The sequence below is a fragment of the Ambystoma mexicanum genome, chromosome 6p (genome assembly GCF_040938575.1).
Source record: "Ambystoma mexicanum isolate Mex_15411 chromosome 6p, UKY_AmexF1_1, whole genome shotgun sequence".
In the NCBI taxonomy this organism is placed as follows: Eukaryota; Metazoa; Chordata; class Amphibia; order Caudata; family Ambystomatidae; genus Ambystoma; species Ambystoma mexicanum.
In genome coordinates, this window is record NC_090935.1 from 1,522,609,150 (window position 1) to 1,522,630,852 (window position 21,703).

Sequence of the window (21,703 nt, forward strand, 5' to 3'; positions counted from 1 at the left end):
ATGGCTCACAGTTTGTAAAGGAAACCGAAAATAGATATAAAAAGGAAAGCAGTTGGTTAGACAATTGGCAGAATACTGTCCCCTACCGTTAGACACAGTTCTGTGTTGAGATCCCCCGACCTGAGCAACCTGTAGAATAAAGATATATCACAAGCCCAGTCCATATATTGTTCACCAGAGTCTTTCCAATAGTTCTGCAATCCCAAAGTACCTGGAGTTGTAGCGTTCCTAGTCGGGGAATCGACGGCACTTCTTGAGTTCCCTCCCTTTGGGGCAGGAGTCACGGGTCGTTGAACGTCCAGCGAAGAACCGGGTGAGCTACGGCGGTGAAGTGGCAGCTTCTTTCCTAGCGGTGCTCGTCGACGGGGAAGCGTAAACGTCCTGCAAGGAAGCGGCGTGCGGGGCTCCTTGATGTCAATAGTTCTGGACCGCAAAGAGTTTGAAGAACTATGGCCCAGCAAGGTCATCGAGTCGCCGTCGTCTCTGTGGTCTTTGGGTTGCGCGAAATCCACCGGCGGATGCTCCTCGGCACGTCGACAGCCTGGCCTTCTCGGGCAGGATAAGGCAGGCGACGGTGCGGACAAGTGCGTCCATGAATAGAATGTTCTTAGGCAACAGGAGCTTGGCGGCTGCGGTCGTCGACGGTGGCGGACAACAGTCTGGGCGCTTCTCTTTGGGATTCCACGGCAGTCCCCATCTCCGGTCGGCAGCCTTTTGTAGGTCTGTCTACCAGGGAGTTTGGCAAAGATCAATTGATGCACAATGGTCCCACACAGCTCGGGAAAAAGGCGCCTTATCAGGTCCACTCTGGGTCAGTCCTTGGAGACACAGCAGCTTTCAGATTGGTGAAGAAGAGCAACAGCAATTCTTCTCTTCCAGCAGGGCTTCAAGGTCAAGCTTCAGTTTCACTCCAGTTACTCTTCGTAGTTTGGACCTCAGCTGAACACGATTCCTAGAAGTGAGAGGTCCCCAGATATACTGTTGATCTCCCATTCATTCTGCTGGGTCACTCTTAAGCATCCAATCACTACGAAGGGCATTCAGCAGTCAGTCAGCCAACAAGGCGCATGGTGCATTCAGGCCATTCTTCTCCATCCAGACACTCCAACACAGAATGTGGATTTGGACAAGTACCACGCCATTCAACACTACCCACTGCATTCATTCCAGTTTCGAGCAGGGCTGTCTCAGTCATTGCGTCAAACACCAGAAACAAGACATCCACAACAAGAAGTGTAGATTTGTCACACACTCCATTCACCCAGGTCCCACCCTAAGGTGTACCCACAACATACGGTTGTTGGGAAGGCTCCAGCCAGTCTGGTCGGCACTTCCCCATACTACCATATATGGAACTTGCACCCAACAGCCAGTCAGGGGGAAGGGACAGAGTCAGGGCTTCCCGGGACTTCGGGAATATCAAGGTAACAGGCGATGGAAGACAAGAGGCCATGGGGGCCATCTTGTCTCCATCAGGAATCTACCTATTCCAATGACGGGGCCTGGGCATCCCAAAATGGAGGACGCTCAGGGCACCAGTCAATTCAGCACAGAGCTGCCACCAGCCCGTATCCTGCTCTGTGGATCACACACAGGTGCCCAAAAACATACACTAGGGGCACAGGATTGTGCCCTCACCCATGGGTGCCATAAGGGTATCCCCTGGGTCTGTACACCAAACCAAAAGAGAGCTGCACCACCAGAGTCCCACATGAACTCCTGCATGGAAAACACGACAGACCACATGATAAAAAGCAGTAAAGGCCACGATACGGCGGCCCTGTCCCGACAATGCATTTCCAGCATCACACCCACTGGCCTAGATATGCCTGTGAACACACACACAAGCGGCCCAGGTATGTGATGTCATCAGTGAGGTCATCAATGACATTTGTGATGTCATCTTTAATGTCCTGGGTGTTAGTCCTAGCAGTGCACGGAGGTGGCGCGAGTTATGGTTGCTTAGCTTACCATAATTGGCGATTTTTCTGGTGGTTTTCGGTTTTACTTGTGATCATAACATCCCTTTAACAACATTTTTTCACTGAATTTCATAGGTTTTTATTAGTGCAACATATTTTGCTAACTTCTTTATATTGTACAGCATTTGCATGACCTAAAGGGTTTAAAACGGAACTATAGATCCTTGACGGAATGTAGGGTGTTTGCGACCTTCAGAGCGAGTCACTGTGTTTATAATGCAAATGCCCCAAAAAGGTATGAACAAGTGAAGGTCTTCAAATGAAAGCTAAGATGGCTATCAATGGCTGAAGCTTTTTTCTGTCCTAATGAAAAAGGTATTGTGTAAACTTATTGTGCCATATGTTGGCCATTTATGTGGAAGGAAATGCAAACATGTTTACAGCCCCTCGTGGACGCTTGTGGATTTTCTTACAATGTGATTATTTAGGATCCTACGTTAAAAAACAGACATCTGCTATTTTAAAAATGGATTCCGTTATTTTTAAAAATAGCCCAACCAGAGACAATTTAGTGGATTTGTTTGGATGCAAAATGATTATAATTACTCTGCATACCATTTTTTCGACAAAGACCCGATTGCTTACCTTTCACTTTTTTATCAAACTTCTTCTGTTTCATTTTGTCTCTATTCTCTAGTCTGTTTTCCTTTGCCTCTTGCAGTGCTTCTTCGGTTCCCCAAACTTCGAGGGAGCGTTTTATGATCTGTAGGTTGGAAAACAATTCCAAACTAGATTATGCATTAGTACAACTACAATTTGAATTACATCTAAAATATTAAACTTTTGAAAATGTAATTGTGACCTTAGTCCGGAATCTATAAAAGACATAATATCGTAGAATTGTTCAATTGTATATTGTAGAAAAACACATTTTTAGACCTTGCCACTTGTTTAATAATCCTGACTTTACACCTTCGCTACCTAACCTCTTCGTCCATGGTACACTGTACACCAGGTTAGGACAGTTTTTCTGAAGTACACTCAGCGCCTTCATAAAACTATATCTTGGGCAATACAGAATCTCAAACTCTTAGCTTTAAGGTTTTACAATCCGAGATAATGGTAGCAATGACAGAGCAGCCAGGCGTATCCTAGGAAAGAATGGGAGGGTGGCAGATAAAAACTAAGAAATTGGAGCATGCATCTGGTCCGAAGCAACACTGATACATTGTAAAAATAATGGTTTATTTTATATATGCACAGGCAAAGAGAATTCTTTAGAACGCTAAGTACTATTATCATACATAACACTTCTAAAAACCAGTGCAATCCTTATGGTGTGCAAACCAAAGTATAAACCTTATTTAGAATAGCTTATGCAGTTCATGGTGGGTAAAACCTAGTGATACACATGTAGAAGGGCAGAATGCTATTCATGGGGAGCTAAACCACATTAGCTAGACTTCTAGAATGACACAATGTAATTCAAGGGAGCAGACCCTATTGTTAATAACCCATAGTGCTATTCTGGTTCCGGAATACTATAGTTATGCCAACACTGTTACAAGTACACCTGGGCACTATCATAAGTTATTATATTGCCAGAATGGCTACAGTTACACTCAGATTACTTTTCAAGACCAGTTCAAAAGGTAATTAAATAACGTACACGTTTCAGCAGTCATCATCTCGGGGATAAGTAAAAATTCGGCTACACATTTTGAATGGCAAGAAGCTATTCATGGTGTGTACAAACAAAACCTGTGGGTCAAACTCTTACACTATTTCTTTTACAGGAATAGTCAGTTATACCAATGATACTGTTTAGAAATGTGGAACACTTTTCTAAGGTGAGTAAAGAACATTGTATACTTTTCAGAGGGGCAGCATGCAACTCTAGGGTACGCGAGATCTCTGTAAGACTGTTTTAGAAAGGCAATAAGCACCTCAGGCTAAGCAAACCCCAAAGTTACACTTTTAGAATGGCAGCAGCTATTCAAGGTGAGTAAACCCTATTGGTAGACTTTTACACTTATTCAGTTTCAGGAATAATACAGAAATACCAACTGAATTACTTTCTAGAAGAGTGGAACACAATTCAAAGTTAAGTAAATTACTTCTTGTACTTTTCAGACGGACAACAAGCAACTCCAAGGCAAGTCAGAACTTAGTAAGACTTTGGAAACGTATTCTATTTCAGAGATACAGTTACATCACTAACACCTTTGCCCTATTTTCAAGTCAGAGACCTTATCTTTTAAAGTCTTTCCCTATTCTAAGGCATGAGTGATCTCAGAGGCAGGAGAGGGAGACCCTGGTGGTCCAAGAGCCAATAATATGCAGGGCAGAATAGGGCTCAGATGCGGTTACATGTGATTTTAACAAATAGAAAATAAACAACAACATCATTTATAGCTAAATAAATACTGAATTTGTTTTCTTTCAATTTGGGAGATCTTCCCCAAACCCCTCCCCCTCCGTTTCCCTTCATTTATAATCCCACCCCAACACCAACCTACCTGTTTTACCCCTTAACCCATTTATATATATATATATATATATATATATATATATATATATATATATATATTTTAAAAATGCATTATTTTTTCGTTAAAATGTCTAGATATTAATATTATTTGTTATTTTCTATTCATTTAAATCACAGCATACCCTCAGATGCAGGAAAGTCAGAGTTCCAGGGGATATCTTGTCAAACAGGTAAGTACATGCTTTAGAGTTGGTAGAAAGTGCTCAGGGACTTTGTAGATGGCTCCCTAGATGCGTTCCAGCATTAGATATGGGCGAACGGTATGGGCGAACTCCCAAACACATGAATCATCCACTCAGAAACACAAGCCTTTATGTAAGTACTACCCTTAGCCATACAGTACCTCAGCAGTGAAACACAATTCACTTGTTGTATAAGCGCAATAAATAAATAAATGAAGAAGAGCTTGCAGATGGACGCCTTCACAATGCAGCAGCACAGGACCCAATCTCTGGATTCTTGGTCATTGTGACAAAAGAACAGATCCTGGATGGGAACCTACAGCAGCAGTCGAAAGAAAAGGCTCCAAACAAAAGATTCTTCAGTGTTTCTTGCGGCTCTATGATTTGGCAGCCTTTTGAAGTTACCAGACGAAGGATGGCTGCCACCGGTCAGATTCTCTTCCCCCTCTCAGTCTAGCACTCTGTTGAGGGGACTTTAAGGTTTTGACTTGTGTCACTGGAGGTCCAGCAAGAGTCCACCAAGGTTTCAGTTAGAATCAGACGACATTGCACAGCACTCAGACTCGAGTTCCCATGGTATTGGCGGTTTGCAGCCCAGGAAGGTCACAGCACATCATGGGATGGTTCGTTTTGCAGGTCGCCTCAAGACTGAACGATGCCAACAGTCTATGGGTCGGAGTGGTTTTCTACAGGACTCTTCGGTCGCATGGAACAAAGGGTCAGAACAGGATCTGGCTACACAGCAGGCATCTGTGGTCGCTGGAATTAGCTATAGCTGTCTTCTCTTCATCTTCCTCTTCGGATACAGCTCCAGTGCTCTACTTATCTTCAGCTTCCAGAATCGGACAGTTCTACATAAACCCACACACAACTTCTGCAAACTCTCCCTACAGTTTACAGAAGGGGTGGGTGGCTGTCCGACCAGGACAGTCAGCCTCCCGGTGGGAACTGGTTTCTCCATGCACACTAAAAGAAAAAGGGCTGCAGAGTTGCAGACCCTTACTTCCTGCCTTCACAGACACTCTGGAGCCTCGGTGGTCTACACAAAGTGTTCCTGCCGAAGACAACATTTCAACCAGAACCTGCCCCACCCAGGATGGCAGAAGACGACCTAAGAAAGGGTATGCACATTACAACTTGTGAAATTAGAAAGAATCCGCCCTTCCAGCAGAATGGTGACCCTTCGGTGCATTTTCCTTGGCTGGTTTGACAGCCTGTGTGAAATATTAACACAAAAGTCATTAAAGTATGTCCACTGCCACCAGCAATAAGAATTAGCTTGTCACAGTAACACCAATGTTACTGGAGCAGTGGGAAAAGGGATACCATGCATCTTCCCAGCACTCCACAACAGGTGGGGTGTGCTGGTCTCACTGTATAAAAAGGTAAAGTGGATAGAAATCCCTCTCTACCCTTCGGAATAATAATTCTTCAAGGTACATAAAAAGGAAGCCCCAGGGGCAACCCAGCAACACTGCACTTAAAGTGCAGTGTACTGCCATAGTAAAAGGTAGATGCAAAGCCATAGGAAAGATCAAAATGACAGGATGAGCGTGGAAAAAGGTCCCCACTCACTTAGGAACATGGAGAAAAACAAATCCATAAGACCAGCAAAAAGCTCTGGGGATCCAACAGGTGAGGAGGATTTAGCATAGAAAGGAAAATCTAACTGAACACAGCATATGTAGACAAAGTAAAGAATCTTGGGGTCGCTGGGAGTATAATCCTAGCATAAAGGCCCAAATTGGGGCATTAGTGAAGGTCTGGCCTTTCATCCTGAGGAACAAACACATGTAATTGTTGTATTGTTTAATATTGATGGTACAGTGAATGGCTTTCAAAACACTGACACTTCAGGATATTTCACTAACGGATACAAAAAATGTAATACTAAGTTTGAAACCTACAAACTGGCCTGGATATCCTTGTAAAGAGACTATTAAACCTTGTGCCAACATACGGTTGTCTCAGATCATGAATATCATCAACCGCTCCTTTCAGTCCTTTACTGTACCCAATAGCTTAAAGCAGGTGTGGGTTACTCCATTAATGCTGCCATTAACCCCAGGAGCTTCTGGAAACACAGCAAATATTGGGGGATAGGCAATCAGGTTGTCAACCTTTCAGAAGTAGAGAAATGGCTCATGTGACATTAAAGATACTTTTTTGAAAGATTCAGATGAGCATAAAGGTGTGCTCTACCCTGTCAAGTTTCCCAGTTCCACTCAGGGCAGTCCTGTTTTTTGCTTCCAATTGCATGCTGCAACTTCTAGTTTTGTTTTCCTCATTGCCAGGGTTGGCTTAAAAGTCCTAGCATGCAGTGTACCAAAAAAAAAAGAAGGACTGGCTCAGCCCAGCGGAGGTCCAAGCGTGCCCTGGCGGGGTACCCATGCCTCCCCCAGAGGTAGCTAAACTGCATCACACCCCGTCCAGAGCTCAAGGATGGTGTGGGTTGCTGCTCCCTCCCTTGGGCATCTGCCTCGCACGTGGATTGACCACTCCCCAACCCCACTCCACCCCATGCCCAGCAGAAGTCCCTGCGTGCCCTTGGACCTGCCGGGCCTTTGCCAGGGGGCTAAGGGACCTTCCAGAGTAGGCCCACTAGAATGAAATGGCACTACCAGATGGCTGCTCCCCGAGCCCGGCCAGTTGGTCATAGCAATGAATGGTCATGCTGCTCTGGAAGTCCAAATATTTCTCCAGTTCAGTCTAGAAGGAGGCTGACCATTTTTAGCCAGACCTCCCCCTCCGTCACCCAGGCTACACAGATTACAAGAAAGCTTAGTCACCTTCCCTCTGGATTACTGTAGACAGTGTGTTAGGGTCCTGTCTGATCTCCACTCGGTTCTTCCTTCCCACCCCCCCGGCTATGTGGGGAAACCACCAGTCTAGCCCACTTTCGCTGAACTACAAGTGGACAGATTTTTTTTGCCGACTTTTTCCCCCATATTTTTTGCCACAAAAGACATAGATGGAAAGTGGGGGAAAGGTATATATGGGGGTGAGAGTAGTAAGAGGGGGGGCGACGGAAACGTCAGCAGAAAAATTGTCTGCAAAATGCAGTCGGCAATCCTTAATAGAACCAAACCACTGGATCCCCCCCCACAACCTGGAACAAGGGCTGTCCCCCAGGAGATACCCCAGTGGAGCTTGGTCTGCTGAGAGCTCCCTGCCGGGCCACAAACACGGTTGGTGCTCTTCCAAGAGGCCTTCCTTTCATTCACGAGAGAGGGTGCCTGGCAGACAAGAGAACCTCAGGCGACTTGCACGCAGATGGCCTGTGTGCCTCCCCGCACTTCACGGGATCAATTTGGTACGCCGCTGTTTAAAGCAATTAGCTTCTAACCGCCTTGGCACATGCCCCCTCCAAACAGAGCAAAGGCTGAACAGGGCGGCAGCTCGCTAATCTTCGAATCAGTGGTCAAATCAGAGTGTACGGGTTCAAGTAGTGCTAGCCCAGGCTGCCATTGGTGGTTTGGGTCCTGAAAAGCCATGCTCTTGCCCCTTCTCCACTGAGCATGTTTCTCAGCAGTTCGGAATAACCTTTCCGTGGGGTGCCAACCCCCATGTTCCCAGCCTCTCCCTTCCATCCCCCAGCTGTGGTGGAGCAGGATGGGCCACCAGTGCCTGTGTGGTTGACCTGTATGAATCCCCCACGTTCTGATATTTGGGTCCCGTAGACCACAGAGGATGTGTAGACTGACCCGAGATGGACACCTGGCTTCTCCCGTTGCCATTTTCTGGCAGGTAAGTTTATTTGGTTGATCCTGCCAGTGGCATATGCTTGTCTCAAAGATCAAGCCATGTACGTGTTAGTACACACAGCCGGAACAGTGAAACTGTGAATTTCTCATGAGCTCAGCTATGGTTCCTTTGATCATTTCATCCGTTACTAAGATAACTGTGGTAATTCTAGACCTAATTCTTGATGACGGGTGCTGACCATTCGGGCTGTGTGCATTTATCAGAACATGACCTATGCGGGCTCGCCTGGCCACTTTGGTGACTCTAGAGGACCTCAGGCCAATCGCACAGCCCCTTGAGGGCAACGATACATTCAAATCTCTGCTCTAAGTGCTCGATGGTACTTTGTGTGCCTACCATGGTTACCAGGGGTAATGCGGAATCAGGGTTTTCGATTCTGGAGAGGGAGCATGAGAAACGGCTACCACATCCAAGGAAGGCAGCAAGCGTGCAAATTACCCACTCCCGATGCAGGGAGGTAGTGATGAAAAATAACAATACAGGACTCGAGGCCCTGTAATTGAAATGAGTACATGTAGACAGGCGGGTCTTCCCAGAGAGAGGCCGGGACAAACTGAACCCCATACCGGCATTTGAGGTCTCCTAGAAGCCCTCTCCTGTCAGCAGCCCAATACACACACAACCAAGAAAATGAGAAGAAGCAATACGTACCTAACGACAACATCCACAGGTGTCCCGTCAGGGACCCTTACAGGTGGCCCATCAAAGCCATGGTGGGATGGTGGACAGAGTTGGCAAGGATGGGGTAAGCCGAGTCACGCCCCTGGGAAACAGAGGCCATGGCAGCCCAGAACGGCAGTGCTGCAAAAAGGGGGCGGGGCCTACAAGGGAGGACCGGGCTGCATTCTGCATGCAGATTGGGGAGGGGGAACAGGCGGGGTCTTCAAAAGGACACAGAAGGGAATAGTTTCTTACCTGTAATTCCATTTCTCCAGCATTGGTATCTTTCATGGATTCACATGCTTAGAATATTCCCCGTCGTCAGGCTGGGAATCCTCGGTAAATTATATAGACCTTTTCCACAGGAAAATTTTTGACACTTTTGTGTCCCATCTATGTCGTTTTGGGCCGCGTATGCCTGCGCCACTAGGACGTAAAGGTATAAGTAGCCCCGCCCCCGCGGCTCCCTCAGATTTCGACCCCCAAAGTAGTATTGGGGGACATCTGGTTTGCATGTCAGGGGAGGCCGGCGGGCGCATGTGAATCCATGAAAGATACCAATGCTGGAGAAATGGAGTTACAGGTAAGAAACTATTCCCTTCTCCAGCATTGGATCTTTCATGGATTCACATGCTTAGAATAGATTGTACAGCCGTATCCCCGATAGTTGGAGGTGTGTATGCAAACCAATAACACTATAACCATGAATGCATATTCGCCATGGCTAAACTTCAAATCATAGTACATGAACAGCTAAAAAACACTTTACATTAGCCGAAGCATATACCCCCTTTATTGGGGCCTACCTTATTGAAACAGGTGCCGTAGGACTGCACGACCCATCTGTGTATCCTCAGCATGTTGTTCGAGGCAATAATGCCGGGTAGGATTAGTAGCCAACACGACTTTATTTTTGAAAAACCTCAAATATGGTGGATCGATCACTAACGCTTGTATTTCTGACAGACGTCTAGCCGAAGTAATAGCCACCAGAAAAGCCAGTTTCCATGATAGGAACTTCAATGACGACGACATCGGCTCAAAAGGAGCCTTCATTAGTGCTGCTAGAACCAGACTCCAGATCGGAGGAAACTTCTTCGTTGGAGGAAAAGTTCGGAACAATCCTTTCACGAGATGTTTAATCAACCGGTCACTAAATAATGGAGTTGAATGTCTCTTCCGAGTAAATCTCGAAATGGCCGCCAGATGCACTTTTATCGATGAAAAAGACAAACCTTTTTGAGCCAGGAGTAGCAAGTATGGTAGAAGTTGCTCCGGTGTGATGTGAAGTGGACGTAAACCTCGCTGATCCCTGCACCAAATACAGAATCTCTTCCATTTGTATGTATACGAAGCGTTCGTGGACGTGCCCTTGCAGCATGCAAAATGCGACGACTGTCCGGTGGAATTGCTAACGAACCAAACTCGGAGAAATCAGGAGCCAGGCTGTCAGACTGAGGCTGTCCGGGTCGTGATGCCAAACCGCCCCTTTGTCCTGAGACAGAAGGTTCGGGATCCTATGGAACCACATGGGCTCCGCTGCTGAAAGATGGAGTAGATCGGAGAACCACACTTGTCTCGCCCAGTATGGGGCCACCAGGATCACCCGACATGGATATCTGTGAATCCATTGCAGCGTCCGACGTATGAGCGGAAACGGGGGGGGAACGCATACAAAAACTTGTCCGTCCACGGGAAGGAGAACGCTTCACCCAGTGAGTCTTGCTGTGGCCACCTGCTCGCGTATTGTAAGCACTTCCTGTTCTCTCTCGTCACGAAGAGATCTAGAGCCGGACGACCCCACTTTTCGAAGACACGGTGTAGTTGTTGGTCGTTCAATTCCCATTCGTGTAGTCGATTCATCTCTGAGAGAGTCTGCTTGCACATGTTTGACTCCTGGTAAGTGGAACGCCAATAGATATATCCTGTGGCGGAGGGCCCAATGCCAGATCTCCTGGGCCTCGGTCGACAGAGTCCTGGAGCGAGTACCCCCCTGTTTTCTCAGGTAAAACATCATTGTCGTGTTGTCTGTCATTATCCATACAACGGATCCCTTTATACGTGGCAGCAAAGGACTTCAGGGCCCAACACACTGCCCTTAACTCCAGCATGTTGAAATGAAGGCTGGACTCCACCGATGACCACCGACCTTGAACTTGAAGGGAATCCAGATGAGCTCCCCATCCAGTCAGAGAAGCATCTGTCACCACAGTCATCTGGAACACAGGTTCCAGTAAGGGCACTCCTCTTGTTAGATTTTTGGAGATTCTCCACCACTGAAGTGCCTGCACGAACTTGCTGTTGATGGTCAATTTGTCCGACCAACAACCTTGACTCTGTGCCCATCGATCCGTCAAGAATTCCTGAATGGGCCTCATGAAGAGACGACAATTGTTGATCAAGGGTGTACAGGACGCCATGGTCCCCAGCAGGGACATGTACCTTCTCACCGACACTCTGGTGTCGACTTTCCATTCCGATGCCTTGTGTCGTAGTTTCAGAACTCTTTCGATGGATGGTTTTACCAATCCTGACTGTGTCTGGAACTCCGCTCCCAGAAAGACCAAGGTCTTTGATGGCGTTAAGGAGGACTTTTCGGAGTTTATTGCGAAGCCCAAGCGCTGTAGGAGGGACATGGTGGCATTCAGACTTTCCTGTGCCCTTTCCGGAGATAGTCCCCTTACTAACCAATCGTCCAGATATGGGTACACATGATGACCTTCCTTCCGTAACCAGGTTGCCACTGGTGCCAAACATTTCGTGAACTTCCTGGGAGACGATTTTAGGCCGAATGGAAGGACCTTGAACTGATAGTGGGTTCGCCCGACGACGAACCGCAGAAATCTTTTGTGTCGACGCATTGGGATATGAAAGTACGCGTCTTGAAGGTCTAGCGATGACAAAAAATCTCCCGGTTTTATCGATCGGATAACCTCTTGCAGAGTAAGCATTTTGAACTTTAGATTCTTTAGCAGCTTGTTGAGAGCCCGTAGATCTAGAATGGGACGCCATTTTCCATTGGGTTTCTTGACCACGAAGTAACAGGAGTACACTCCCTTTCCTCTTTCGGCCACCGGGACCAGTTCTATAGCACCATTCTGCAGCATAAGAGTCACTTCCTGCACCAGTATCAGAAGATGAGATTGTGGCGAGAACACTGGCGGGATGTGTGGTGGCTTGTCCTTGAACTGTAGGAAGTGATCCAGACGTATCGTGTCCAAAACCCATTGGTCTGTTCCCACTCGTCGACACGACGAGATACTCGGCCCCCAGGACGTCTCGAAACATGTCATTGCTGGGTTTTCGCCTGTCGATCCTTCGCTGACGATGAGTAGGAGCCTCTCCTTCTTGAGGACTGGTAATCTCTGCCTCTACGAGTAGCTTGGGCTGCTCATTTGTAGCCTTGGGAAGAGTAAGAGGGCCGACTGAAACCTCGGTCTCTAGGTGATGCAAACCAGAAGTTTCTGGAAGCACCTTTGAAAGGACGAAAGGAACGAAAATTTCTGCCACTTTGGAGGGCTCCGAGTGACCGAGCAGTGTCAGAGTCTTCTTTCATGCCCTTCAAGGCTTCATCCACTTTCTCGCCAAACAGTTGTTCCCCTTCGCACAGGATGTCCAGCACTTTGTATTGCACCTCTGGTCTAAAAGTCGTGCACTTAAGCCAGGCTTGCCTCCTTAACACTACGCCGTTATTGATTTGTTTAAAACCGGCCTCCGCCAGGTCGACAGCGATACTTATGGAGTGATTGGAAGCCTCTTCCCCTTCACGTACTAGTAGCACAGCGGACTTCCTGTGTTCCTCTGGCAGATGGTCTAAGATAGGAGCCAAACGATGCCACATCTCTCTATCATACCGTGCCATAATGGCCAGGGAGTTGGCTGCTTTCACTGTAGTCGCACCGACTGACAATACCTTCTTTCCAAACGCATCTTGTCTCCTGGCATCGTTGTCCAGCGGGGTCGTGCATTTGTGTTGCGACCTCGCTTTTCTGGCAGCAGCAGCAGACACTGCCGAATCTGGCGAAGGTTGAGACGTCAAGCATTTAGGGGTTGACTTCGGAGCCTTGAATTTCTTTTCTAACCGACCTTTTATCACCGGTTCTGAGAAAGGATGACGCATTGTCCTCAACCCCTCTTGCCAGACATGGTCCAAAATGGGGATAGCAAACATCGATTTCCTTCTTTTTCCCATATGATCGAAGAGAAAGCAATCTTTCTTCACTTCTTCCGGCGCCAGGCCAAATTCCGCACACGCTTTTCCCATCATTGCGTGGAAGGCCCCAATGTCATCCGGTGGGGATGGTTGCGCCGGGCTCTTAGGAGTTTCCTTCTCCGCATCCGACTCCCATGTGGGGTCCCTTGAGGGGGACAATGAGACGTCTGACAGGGACCCTTCACGCTCTGACTCCGACTCCGGCAGTTCACCCTCCTCCGAGTGTGGGCGAGAACAATCCTCCTCCACCGGGCAAGTTGTAGGTATTCTGGTCATCGAGCGAGGAGCCGGGCCTGGTTCGGCGACGACTGGCGTAGCCTGCGGTACCGTCGGGACACCAGTGTGAGGCAACTAACTGCGTGTCCAGACGCTGTAACAGCTTCTGTAACACATTCAACACCTCCAGGGACAATAGACTGGGGATTCAGCAAGGAAGAGGTGGTTGGGATGGCACTCCCACTTGGGGGTTCACCCGAACTGATTGCACATAACCCCCATCAGTTGGTTGTACGATCAGACTACGGTCATCCTCCGCCAACGAGATGGAAAAGGCCGCTTCTGGCTGCAACAAGGCCTCAGGCAAAAGCGTGTCAAAAACATCCGGCAACCAACCCACCGAAGGTGCCACCGTCGACGACATCTTCTCCATAACCACTGTTTGACCCGCCGAAGTGATCGCGGGAAGAGCAGGCACCGATGGCAAAGAAGACGTCGACGATCTGACCGTCGTCGACGAAGGTTTTGGCGCAGAGCCTTGTGGTGCACTCGCCGTTTTTGAACTCTGCTTGTGGGCCGACGACACTCGACTCGAGGTAGAGCCATGGCGGTCTCCCGAGGAGGATTTCAATTTGTTCTCCTTTTTAGATGAGGAGGAAGAAAAGGACGGTTTCTTTGAAGAAGAGTCCCTCGCAGGATTTTATCAGAGGGTTTTTTTTCCGATGAACGTGGTTTCTACGTCGAGGGCTCTGCTGACGCAGAGCGACAAGGGGGCACCGTAGATTTCGATCTCGAGGGAGTAGAGCCTACCTCCGATGCAGGGTATGCACCCGCCCCGTAATTGAGCCAAGTCACCAGGCGTCTGTTGCGGTCCTTCAGGGTCTTCTGGGAGAAGCCTTGACAGATCGCACACGTGTCGGCCGAATGATGAGGGTGAAGACAGTAAATATAGTCGATATGCCCATAACCTTCATACACTTTCTTAAGACTGCATGTAGCACACGGACGAAACAACGCCTTTCCAGGCATTTTCGAAGGAAGTCGAAGAAAAAGAACGCACAACCTAGCAAAAATAGCAGATACTCGAGGTAATCCCACTACTTTGGAAGACGGTTGAAATCTGAGGGAGCCGCGGGGGCGGGGCTACTTATACCTCTACGTCCTAGTGGCGCAAAAGTGTCGAAATTTTTCCTATGGAAAAGGTCTATATAATTTACCAAGGATTCCCAGCCTGAGGACGGGGAATATTCTAAGCATGTGAATCCATGAAAGATCCAATGCTTGAGAACCAAGGTTCTGCTCTTTGTTTTCTGCACACGGCAGGACCAGTTGTCGGAGTACCAGTGGGCGTATTAAGGCCCAGAAAGAACATCGGAAGGAGAGAAGGACTGCTCCATTTCGAAGGAGAATGACTGGATCGTCCGATCCCGATGTCTGAGACTTATTTCGAAACCATACCCCACTGAGACCGAAACCGTGTACCTGAATAAAGGACTTTTTCATCATTAGTCATGTACCCCGACTACTGTGCCTCATTACTATAGTACACTTTAAATCCTTTAACAAGGGTCCATTGGAGGCAAGTCTGGTGCTAGCAGCCGCAGTAATTCCAGCTGCAACAGCATATATTAAAGTTGATGCAGTTAAAAAGTGAATAGCTGGATCTTTGGATCGAGCTGGCAGTCGGCTGTGAGGTGAGCCAATGCCTGTCCCAGCCCCTGCCTCTCTGCACCCAATTGATGCTCTTGACTGGGTGTCCTGGGGGTGTGAAGCGTTTACTTTAAAAATAATTGAGTGCTGAAAGCAGGCCGGTCATCTGAGTATTTTGGCAAGGAATAATGGCATAGGTTCTATTTTGTACGTTTTTGAAACTAGCCATGATTAATAGGGATGGCCGGAGGCAACTGTATTGTGAAAATTGAGGTGCAATTCTTGGACCGGCATGAAAGGAACCAATGTAAAGCATTTGCCTAGAATGTTTTCATTAATCAAGAATGAAAGTCAGAGGTCCAAAGATGATCAGATACTGTTGTATTCTGACCATAAACAAGGCTGACTAGCGGGCCAGCTGGTTTATTCCAATGACCCGCCGACCAGCTTTCAAGAAACAAAGTCTTTGGATTCCAGGGGGAGTATGGTTGCAAAGCTGAAACTAAGTAATTAATGCAAGGTCACCACCAGGAGTGGTGCCTGCAGCTTAATTTGACTCAACACGGGAAACTTCACCCAACCCAGACAGGGAAAGGATTGACAAATTGATAGCTCTTTCTCGATTCTTTGGGTGGTAGTGCATGGCCGCTTTTAGTTAGTGGAGCAATTTGTCTGGTTAATTCCGATAATGAACGAGAATCCTCCATGCTAACTAGTTACATGACCCCCAGTGGTCGGCATTTACCATGTTCAAGGGACAAGTGGCGTTCAGCCACACATGGTCGAGCAATACCAGTTCTGTGATGCCCTTAGATGTCTGGGGCTGGACCCATGCTACAATGAATAGATCAGCGTTTTCTAACCTTTGCCAACAGGTGCATGCTGCTGAACCCCGTTTGTGATCAGGATTGGGGAGTGCAATTATTTCCCCAAGAATGAGAAATTCCCAGTGAGTGCGGTTCATAAGCTTGCGTCAAGTCCCTGCTCTTTGTACACGCATAGCCAGCCCGTACTAACGATTGGTTGGTTTCTTGAGTTCCGTGGATCGGCCCCGCCGGGGTCAGCAACAGCCCTAGGTGAACGCAGAGAAGACAATCAAACTTGACTATCTAGGGGAAGTTAAAATCATAACAAGATTTCCAGAGGGGAACCTGCAAAAGGATCATTACTGGTGGAGCAACCGGAGGAAGAGCTGTGGGCCCGACCTGAGTTGCGTTCCAGACACAACCACCCACAGCTCGGTGCGCCCCTCATGTTATGATCCGGCCAGCGGAGTGACCAGTAGTTGGGGAGCAGATCCCTTCCACTGGTAGGGAGTGTGGGTGGCGCGACCCAGCAGATGGAAGGCAAGGTCTGGCGGTGTTGGGTTAAACTGCCACGACAATCCCAACCACACACTGGAGAGGGATCCCCGAGCTGTTCCCCTCTCAGGTGTTGGCAGGGCCCCGGTCAAAAGGGAAGTGTCGAGTGGGGGCAGCCGGGAGTGGGGGCAGCCGGGAGCCGAGGGAAACCTGGCTTTTCCTGAAGGATTACTCCTCAGGCTTTTGGAGGCTTTGCACGCCAGGTGAGCTCTGAGCCATGGTGCAGCTGAGCCTGCTCGACGGGCAGGTGTCGAACTTCTGGCAGCCCACCACCATACGTGAGCAATAGCCAGGTTTGCCGGCACAGCGAGCGACCTTCCCTCGTGTCCCTGTACCTGGAGCTCAGACCGGTATAGCCGGGCTGGGTTTGAAGACGCTAGCAGTCCGACCCAACCCCCTCTGCTGCCTTCGGCCTTCCTCTCCATCCCCTGAAGGGCGGCAAGTCATGGTCGGGGTGAGCTATTGCCAGGTGGGCCAGGCGCAGGCTGGCCTGCCTTAGTCACCATGGGAAGCCCTGCAGAAAATGGCAGGCGGGCATCCCAGGCTGAGGGCCTACAACCCATTTGTTTTAAACCATGTTGATCTTGTTTGACTCCCAAGTGGGGAAGCTAGACAGGCGGCGCAGCCTTCTCCCAGCTTCAGGTCAGGCCGACTTTTGGAAAATATTTTGCCTGTGACTCTTGGCGGTGGATCACACAGCTTCTACGTTGATGAAGCATGCAGCTAGCTGTGACAATTAGCGTGAATTACATGACACATGGATCATCGACACTTCGAATGCACCTTGCGGCCCCAGGTTCCTTCTGGGTCTACACCTATCTGAGAGTCGCTTGAACGTCAATCGCCTGGGTACCCTCGTCCCTCTAAAGCCAGATGCCAATCAGCAAGTCCCAGGATCCCAGGACCTGCCAGGTAGGCTTGTTGCTAGTTCAGCCTGGCCTCCCGGTTTCCCCCCTTGTGGGGTCGGGAGGGCCAGGCACCCGGAATGCCCCAGGGATGGCGACCTAAAACCCAACACACCTTCCCACCGGGGCAGCTGGCCATGCAACCGCATATGGGACTCCTCCATAGCCAGCAGTGTATTCCTCCCAGTGGTATAGATGCAAAAACAACTACAGGGATAAGAAACACAACTGCAAGGTTGGCTGTCTTAGACCATACTTTCTTCGTTCCAGAGGCTCTAGGGGTGCACAACTAATTTTGACAGAGGGCCGAAAGTACCTTACATGAGGGCTATAGTGGGCCGAAAAGTAAATGTGGACGGGGAAGCAGGCGGGGCGTGGCAGGAGGCTTTTACAACACCCAATTTGTATTAAACACATGGAAAAAGAATGTTTTTGAGGGGTAACAATTTTTATTGCATTTCAAACTTACATTCTGTACTACACATTTTCCTTTGTTATAATTTATTTCGATTTAGTTATTGTATATCGTCTGTTTAATTAAATTATATATATTTTATTGACCTATGATTGGACATTCCGTTATTTTGGACTGCTATAGTTTGCTGTTTGGGGTGCCCAAGAGGAGTATGGCCTTCGTTGAGTCCGGTTTCCTCAAAAAAGCAAAGGATGTACATCTCCTAACTGTGCCTGTTTTAGCTTTATTATTGGGTTCACTCTTGGAGTGCAACACTATGCCCCATGGCTCCCACCCCCAACCAAACACTATGCCCCATGGCTCCCATCACCCCCAACCAAACACTATGCCCCATGGCTCCCATCCCCAACCAAACACTATGCCCCATGTCCCTCACCCCCAACCAAACACTATGCCCCATGGCTCCCACCCCCAACCAAACACTATGCCCCATGTCCCTCACCCCCAACCAAACACTACTCACCAAACACACTCTCAAGGCATGCACCCATACAGACCCGAACATCCCCACCCTCCAACTCAGCACACACACTCTCAAGCATGCACCCATACAGACCCAAATCCCCCACTCCCCAACTCAGCACACACACTCTCAAGCATGCACCCATACAGACCCAAACCCCCACCCCCAACTCAGCACACACACACTCTCAAGCATGCACCCATACAGACCCAAACCCCCAACTCAGCACACACATTCTCAAGCATGCACCCATACAGACCCGAACCCCCCACCCCCCAACTCAGCACAAACATTCTCAAGCATGCACCCATACAGACCCAAACCCCTCCACCCCCAACTCAGCACACACACACTCTCAAGCATGCACCCATACAGACCCCAAACCCCCCACCTCAACATACACAACACACTCAAAAACAAACATTCATACACATCCGACACCCCCATCTCAACATACACAACACAAACATTGAAAAACATTAATGCACATCCAACAACCCCCCCAAACGCCCATCTAAACATGCACAACACACTCAAAAATAAACATTCATACACATCCGACACCCCCCATCCCCCATCTCAACATACACAACACAAACATACAGCAGAACAGACCCGACGCACAAACAAACAGACCACTTACCGGACGTGCTGGAAGGCAGGTAAGCTGGAACGCTGGCGAGGTGAGTGGTACTACGGCTGGCGTGGCCAGCAAGGCTGAAATGCCTTCCTGCATCAAGCCTTACTGGCCACGCCAGCCGTAGTGCTGGCCATCCATTGGTGCAGCACACAAGCACTACGTGGCTCGTAGGAGCGACGTGGTGCGTGTGTGCTGAGCCAATGACGGCCAGTGTTTTGTCCGGCCTGGAAGACAACAAAGACTTTCCTAATGGAGGGCGGCCGATGCTGCTTGCGGGCCGCCCTCCATTAGGAAAGTGTTTGTGCCTCGCGGGCCGGACAAAACAGCATGGCGGGCCGCAACTGGCCCGCGGGCCGTATGTTGTGCACCCATGCTCTAGAGAATAGACCTCTGAAGTCCTATCGACTATCTAATGTTCCCCTACTGACTTTCCCCAAGGATATGTTTAGGGGTACCGCTCTTGTTATAAACGATGTGAGGTTAAACTCCCCTCCTTCAATGGATCAGCGTGTCAATCCAAGGCCTGAAAAACGATCCAAACCCCAGAGGAAGACTACGACTACTTCTTCCCCTAGACCTCCTGCCCAGAAGCCTATGGCCTAACCTGCTCATACAAAACGATTGGATAGGATTCCATTGAGGCCTAGGGTCTCCTTTGCTGGAGATCACTCTAAATTGGTAGGACCCTCTACAGAGGGCCCTGGTAAACATCCTATTATAAGGGTTAGGAAATGACAAATCCAGGGGGTCTCAACAGATCACTGCCATTAAAAAGAGGACCATTCCAAAAATAACTTCATAGACTCTGCCTCGTTTACAGTTTACCTGCTTTCCTTCTGCCCTTGTTTCACAAGACCCCGGTGCCGCCTTAACTCTTAACTGAACTTAACTGAGACTTACTTAGAATAGGGCTGGACTTCCTAAGATTTGGTTAAGCAGGGGTTAACTAAAGTATACAAGTTGGTCTATAGTTTACTTACCTGTTCGAGAAGTTTCTACTATTTGTGTTACTTTACAAGTGTTCTAAAGTGTCTTTTATCCTTTTGATATTATATATATATTATGTGTTTAATGCTATGTGTGATAGTTATTAGCTTACGTAAGCATTACAAGCTTTAGTATATATAAAGCAATTACTTATTTATATATAACTGCTAGTGTGTAAGTGTCTCCTTAACCTAAATGAGTACTGTGTGCCTCACTAAAGCCATCATGCCTCCTAGATTAAGCCTGTCTGCTCGGCCATTGCTACCCAACCTTTGGGTAGTTCAGGCTAAGCCCAAGGAGTGTCCCCCTGTTCATCAAAGGTAGGCTTTCTTAAGTCTCGTCTCAGACAGGACTTTACTAAAACCTCCTAACAAATTGCCAAGACATTTTCCTCTTACCTTGACAATCAAAAGACTGTTTCTGTAAGCATAATTCCTGCTGCAATAAACAGCAGCACATGGGTTCAACAATGGGATCAAGTGGGAATATTTTGATCTAAGAGGTGAACAGTAATTAGTGAGAAGTGGCAGTGGGCCATGGTCTTTTAGCAGAAGTGGTGCACCTTGGCCAGTGACTATGCCTACTGGCCATAGTCATTTACTACTACAGATGGGGGAAGATATACCATAACACAACTCTTACAATTCAGTGAAAAAACCTTTGTTAATAGATGAAAAACCTTTGTTAAACCTTTGTTTAGGTGAATTACTTCGTAACAATGACATTTTCTAGGTGACGACAACCTTAACTCAGAGTGCCTCCTGTTGCTGAGTCCATGAGCGTATACAGTAGATCGCAGATGGCTTCAGCAATGACGTCATGTATGACATGGAAGGCATCAACGGGGCAGATGTACTCAGGATGTTAAAAGGCTTCACAAGACTGGCCCACAGACTAATATTTCAATACTGACATTATGTTGACATTTAAACTATTTGCCAAATGTAAAGCAAACATGTGTCTTAGGACTTACATTTCTATTTCAATGAGACTTCTACAGCCTTTGTAGCAGACTACACCAAATGCTTCCAAAAAAGGAGCAGATGATAATGACCCTACATCTTTTGAAATATTGTGAAAGAGCTTAGGAGTCTACTGGTGTGGAGTTTCCTTATGAGGAGCTATAGGGGAGTGCCAATACAGATACATTTGTTGCTGATGCTCAAAAAAAGTGAAAACATTGCCACCCAAATCCAACAAAGCATGTGAATGTAAAACAGATTTACTCTAATAATTTAAATGACAAAACTGTGAAAATAGAACAAACACTAAAGACAAACAAGAGCATATGATCTGTGTAGTTCAAAACACCCTAAAGCTTTAATAGAACTGCAAAGTCAAATCTTAGTAGCTGAGGAATTTTTCATGTTTGTGTGTAGGCTGCTCAAAACAGCAGGTTCTTAAAGTTAAACACTGTATACAAGTAGTGTAAAGATAGTTTAACTTTCAAGGGACATAAAACTGAACATTTAATGTCCAACACGCATATATTTTTGCAAACTATCAACGTACCTGTGCTTTTAAATAAAGCTTCATATCACCCCACTGGGAATTGTGGGGGTTCTTTTTCACAACAAATTTGAGCACAGGCTCCCTTCTGTCCAGATCACAATCTTTGAGAAGATACTCTTGTTTCGCCTCACTCTTGGTTATCAGTTTGTGAACACCTTCTGGATCTCTGAAATAGATTTGAAGGGGTCATTATGAAGCACT

The 21,703-nt window shown here is 47.7% G+C and overlaps 1 protein-coding gene and 1 pseudogene across 1 annotated transcript in view; one reads left to right on the forward strand and one right to left on the reverse strand.

Annotated features, from left to right (window-relative positions):
• XPA (XPA, DNA damage recognition and repair factor) overlaps positions 1–21,703 on the reverse strand; it is a 214,963-nt gene that overhangs the window by 44,068 nt on the left and 149,192 nt on the right. The window contains exons 5-6 of the mRNA XM_069626385.1: positions 21,503–21,668; positions 2,568–2,685 (exon numbers count right to left, since the gene is read on the reverse strand). Coding sequence (XP_069482486.1) covers positions 2,568–2,685; positions 21,503–21,668 — 284 coding nt within the window. The remainder of the gene's footprint in view (positions 1–2,567; positions 2,686–21,502; positions 21,669–21,703) is intronic.
• LOC138512787 (5.8S ribosomal RNA) lies at positions 17,196–17,349 on the forward strand (annotated as a pseudogene).